Raw genomic sequence first — 5,728 nt, forward strand, 5'->3', positions numbered from 1 at the left:
CATACTTATAAAAGCTTGTACTGCTTATTTTTATATTATCAGCTAGTCTTTATTGGAAATCTATATAATCTTCCTTTTCACCCCTTCACTACAGCTTCTATGTTTCTTGAATGTGTTTCATGGTGCTAGCCCTAGCTTTATCATATGTTTCTATTTTTAGTTTTGGTCTCTACTTAACCGCAAAGGTCGCTGCTTAGAAGGACCCGCTTTTTGCCTTGTAGGGGTATGTCTTTTTTATAGCCTATTCATCTGATAGCAGAAGTTTCTTCCATTGCTAATCTGTCAGTCTGTTTTCCAGTTAAATTGGGCCAGGTGTCGTCTTATCTCAAGAACTGTCCTTTTGAAGCTCAACATCCTCATTTTTGATTCATTATTTTTTCCATGTGGTGCTCACCTCACTCCTAGTCTCATATTAGTTATTTGTCACACTTTATTTCCTAGAAGCAGTGCTTTATTTGTTGCACTAGAAACATAAATTGATGAGGCTGTCTTGAATTCATTCTAAACTAAAAGGTTCTCCATTTCCACATACTTTATGCCAGGCTATTTTGAGAAAACCAAAATCACTCAATATTATTTGTACATCTCTTTGAACTGTCCACAAATCTCCACATCTATTTTATCTTCACAGTTTTGTAGTCAATGAGAATTATACATTTTACCATCTCATTCTTTAACTCTATTTAATTCATTTAGTGTGGAGTGAGCTTTTAAGCTGAGTGCTTTGTTGGAAAATAAGGGAAGACAGCCTATAATTTGTGTTAGTACAAGTGCTGTGGTTTTGCAAATGCTGACACATAATGGAAACTGCACTGTACAGTATTAGCCATGTAACACAAGGAGGAACAGTGTAAACCAAAGGATGATTGGTCAGTTGTTTCACTGTGGAGTCAGTGCTTGGAACTAATATATAATTGACAGATCATTGGAGCGTAAAGAATATTTACATGTGACAAATGCTTGGCATAACAATGATTGGAGAGGCATCTGAAATGAAGAAGCAATGAGATATAGAGCAATACAATCTAAAAAAAAATGGAAGCCACCATCTTAAGTTCTAAATTGTCATAGCAAGTTAAAGAAAATCAATGGATAAAATAAATGATTTAAACAAGCAAGAAAAGCATTTGCAAATCCAGAGCACTGACTGAAGCATAGGTTGTAAGGTTGCAAGTGTGAGAACTCATTTTGTACCAGCATTTCACATTAGAAGTCCATCTTTGGTCTTAGCTCACCCAGAGGTATTCACATGCCTGGTTAACTTAAAAAGCTGAAAGAAAGACAATACTAGATTTACTTCATATCATTGGTATCAGATGAGTTCCTGGGAATCAGCAGAAGGTTTTCCTAATCCGACCCTATATCATATCCATATTAAAGACTGCTTTCTTCCACATCTGTAACATCATCTTCTGACTGAAATCTTCACCTGTGCCTCTGTCACCTCCAGACTCAAATATTCCAATGGTTTTTTGGCTCCCCTTCCACCCTCCACTCCTGTAAGCTTCAGATCATGCAAAACTCTGAAGGCTGCATCTCTTCCTATACCTTTGTCCCTGCGATTCTGCATTGGTACCCAGTCTCCTAAAGCCTAAAATTCAAAATTCCCATGTTCAAATCCCTTCATGGCCTCACCCTTCCTTTTCTATAACCTGCTTAAATATCACAAACTCCCCATCTCAGATCCCAAATATTTTGATCCTCTGACTCCAGCATTTTGCATATCTCTCCATCACTTCACCCCACTATTAGCAGCTGATGTACCAGGCATTTGAATACCATTCCTAAATCGTGCTGCCACTCCACCTCTCTTACCTGCTTCAACCAAGCTTTGATCGTGTAAATGTAAGTTGTTGCTGTTGAAAATTGATATAATATAAATGCATTTCACCATACCTGGGGTGCTAATTTCTCTTTGTCCACTTCGATGACTGCTAAATCCATTAGCAATTCACACAGCACGAACAATGCATCCAGAATGACTAAACACACAACGGCAATCTGTTTTGAATAATGTAATCAAAAGTAAGCACACTGTAGCAGCAGGTACAGCAAACATAACCACAGCACAGTATTCGTACTAATCCCATTCAGAGCAGGTTCTTAACATATTTGCTACAATTAAAAGTAACAGATTGTCTCGTCACTTCTTTCCGTGCCTGGAAACAGTTGTCCCATTTGCAAACAGTCAACCTTTTGGCTCAATTATGCAATATACACCAAAGATAGGGGCAACAGAATGTGGTTTCACCCATTTAAAGAATCTCTATGACAAATTAAAGGACTTAAAACGCGAATTTCATTACCATTCTCATTTTATTTCACCGATTAAGTCATTTAATAATTAGCATACTATTGCTGGCAGCTGACTTTAACAATTAAAATAAAGGCTGGACTTATAGTTGGCTGTAAGATATCATCAGAATTTCAAAATCTTCCTTTGCAGGTGCAATTTAGCATTTTAACATTTCTCCCAAGAAATACAAGCTAAAAAAACAATCCACGTTAGAAAGCTTAACCTGTCCAATACAGGGCTACTGTTGGCTACTTTGCTCTAGCTTTTATAGTTTCAGAGGTATAAATGTTGAACATTACTGATGGTATGGTTAATAAATTAATATCATTAATTTGCCACATGCAACCTGTGAGAAGCGTGAGAAAATAAGGTTACTTCCACTGAAACACTGCCACAAGGATAAACTGAAGCCAAAGAACATTAAACAATTTTCTTGGGCTTACAAAATAACCAATTAAAATTCATTTTATCAAATTGTAACCCTCCAAATGCTGTAAATAAAGGAGATGGCCAATGTGATACAATAGTTACCTCAGTTTACAAGCCAGGCCATAAACCATCTGCGTTTCCACCCTAAATCAGCCTCTCCATTTCTCATCCATTAACTACTGCCCATGATATAGTCTCCATATCTACAGATGGCAAGTCCAGAAAACCTGATCTTTACAGGATTCCAACATTTACTTGGGATCTAAACCAGTTTTCGATCATGAGATTTAAAATCAATTTAATATGGAAATTTCATAAAGTAAGCAAAATTATCCTTAAATCCAAAGACAAAGTGATCTTTGTTCAACAATGTTACGCTTACTTGTTAATGTAAATTAAAGCAATGTTGATATTTACTGGAAGTGGTACATTCTGGTTAAGACATGCTGTGTTTCCATAGTTCTTGAGTAGACCACAGCAATGTTGCACATTCAAGTCATGAGGGGGATGACAAAACCACATCCAAGATCTGCTACAAACTTAATCATAAAGCTGTTTGCAAACTTTGATCACTTGGTTGTTTTAGCACAGCTGGTGTTGCACAAAGATAGAGCTTGTTCTGTAGTAAATAGGGCAATGAGAATATAAAATATTGAAAAGGTCATTTACCCAACAGACAATTCACACTGGAATCAGCCCCAGTAATTTAATCTCCTGAGAGAAGTGAATAACAAGAAAAATAAAACTTTGCTCCAAACCTTAAAAGTTGATCAGTTAGACCCTACCATACTAGTCTAACATCACATCTGTTGGTCTTCAAGCTTGACCTTAGAGTTCCAATAAATATTGTATATTTGTGATGTTTGTCTTTAACCAAGCTATTCCAAGACAACAGTGTTAGCTAGTTTAAGATTCCATTCCAAATCTCTTCTTTTCTATGGGAACAAAATGTCTTCTTATCTCAAGCCTCACTTCAGATTTGCTAATTTAGTCCTCTTTTTCGAAATCTAAGATTGCAGTTTAAGATAAATAGCCTCGTTACATCATCAATAATCATGCCAGGCCTGGGCCAACAAGAGTTTGGATAGCTCGATCAATGTCATGGTAAAACCTGAAGTAATCCCACATATCAATTTTTATTTAAGCACAGCCAACTTTTATTAGACTCAATAAAGACACTGGGCATTTAATGAGCATCAAGCCTGAAATGCTATTGGGAAGGTTTAAAATACTATGAATCTCCTGACTTAGAACAGCTTATGGAACTTGTTTCCTGCTTTTAGATAGTGGTTGTACAACCTTTTATTCCTCCAATTTTTAAAATTTAGTGGAAAAAAATAACCTGGGACATTATTAAGAAGTTCTTCCCATCTGCATTAGAAGCCAACATAGCCCCATTAAGACAAAACAAATTGAGGACAATGGTTTTGTTAGCTTGCCACAGTTAACCAGTGTATAGATAACCTTGTGAAACTAATCATTTTATCTAGTGCACAACAGTTCTACAACCCTAATTTTATTGTATACATATTTAAGATAATTTTAGAGATGATATCCTTTAAAGGATACAATTGCTGAATATCTATTACTAGTAAATTTAAAATGATACCTGAAACTTGTTTGAGTTAAATAACCACTTGAGAGCTTCCCTAAAAGAGGTGAATTCAGAAGCAAGGTTTTCTTCATCAGCATCTACTAGATTATCATGGTCTTCCTCTTCTTGCCACTTTTGGTAGTCATCACCCACAGTGGTGAAGTATTTTAGGTACTTTGCCATGGTGGAGTCCTTTAACAGCAATTTCAGTCCTATTAAACTAGGAGATAAAGGATTCAAAATTTGTGAACAAGTTTCCAGAGATTGTCAAAAAAAATTCAGGAGCAATTCTCATTTGAGTTCATATGGGGTTTAAATAGAATACCTGGACTCATGATGGTTATATTAGTTTAATTAAAAACAATGGCACTGAGCAATTGGTGTCCACTTTGCAACCTCTAATCTTTCCAAAGCCAATTCCAAAGTGTAAAAAAACCTATCCTAAAAAAAAAATCACATCCTAAATAGGGAGATATGTAATATGCTAAAAATTGGATGTTTGTGTAATAGAAATAATTTAACTTTTAGTTAATTCTGTGAGGTGCAAAGATTGCTTCAATCTCCTCTCCCACCCCACCTGATGGCTGCACAGAGAAGAGGAATTTGTGGTTTGGTGAATCATGTGTGCAAACCACCATCCTAAGTGTTGCACATTAATCCAATAATGAAGATCTAAAGATGCAATGCCTCGGTGAGTTTATTCGGTGAACAGCTATACTACTACAAACTAGGGAGGGACCCCTTTAATCACATCTTAGTTTGATGTTTGTAAGGTTCCTTTAAAGTTTTTCCTTGATTTTACAGCTGACCTGACTTAGGGGCTGTGCTTGATTTCTCCCTTGTTATTGTTAATTTAGTTAATTGTTTTGACTCTACAAGAGTTACAAACTAGGGAGGCCCCCATTAGGACTGTGTTGGCTGACTTCAGGGAGAGTGACGTAAGGTTTGCTACAATTAGCCTTAGAGTTCTGGATTAGGAACGCACAATCACCAAAGGTTCCTACTCCTGATAGCATCTGACTCACGCAGGGAATGAGGACATATGGATGGGGATCAGCACCCAACCCAAATTTACAATTACATAGCCTGACAATACTCATTCTGAAGGATCAGAAATGAATAATAAACACCTTGGAAAAGTACTAGGGAGTGATTAGCACCTATTGGAATTTACACATTTTGGAGAACAGGGGAAGAGAGCAAATGGGTAGGAAAATAAAATGACATTTAACATGTATAGTAAATTCTGAGGGAAACTAGGTAAAAGTACAAGTTCAACTATTGCTGTATAGAAGCAGCATGAAATTATCATTCAGCAGTTAACCTACAACCAGGGGCTCTCTATACGGCTGCCAGTCGACCATTTGGAGATGGCTTCTCATTCCCTGAATGAGGCTGTTTTACAATCA

General features: G+C 36.6%; 1 protein-coding gene across 1 annotated transcript in view; it reads right to left on the reverse strand.

Annotated features, from left to right (window-relative positions):
* hvcn1 (hydrogen voltage-gated channel 1) overlaps window positions 1–5,728 on the reverse strand; it is a 16,518-nt gene that overhangs the window by 9,436 nt on the left and 1,354 nt on the right. The window contains exons 2-3 of the mRNA XM_078552878.1: window positions 4,335–4,539; window positions 1,897–2,001 (exon numbers count right to left, since the gene is read on the reverse strand). Of these exons, the coding sequence (XP_078409004.1) occupies window positions 1,897–2,001; window positions 4,335–4,502 (273 nt within the window). The 5' untranslated portion in view covers window positions 4,503–4,539. The remainder of the gene's footprint in view (window positions 1–1,896; window positions 2,002–4,334; window positions 4,540–5,728) is intronic.

This window comes from Cetorhinus maximus, chromosome 12, assembly GCF_964194155.1.
Source record: "Cetorhinus maximus chromosome 12, sCetMax3.hap1.1, whole genome shotgun sequence".
In the NCBI taxonomy this organism is placed as follows: Eukaryota; Metazoa; Chordata; class Chondrichthyes; order Lamniformes; family Cetorhinidae; genus Cetorhinus; species Cetorhinus maximus.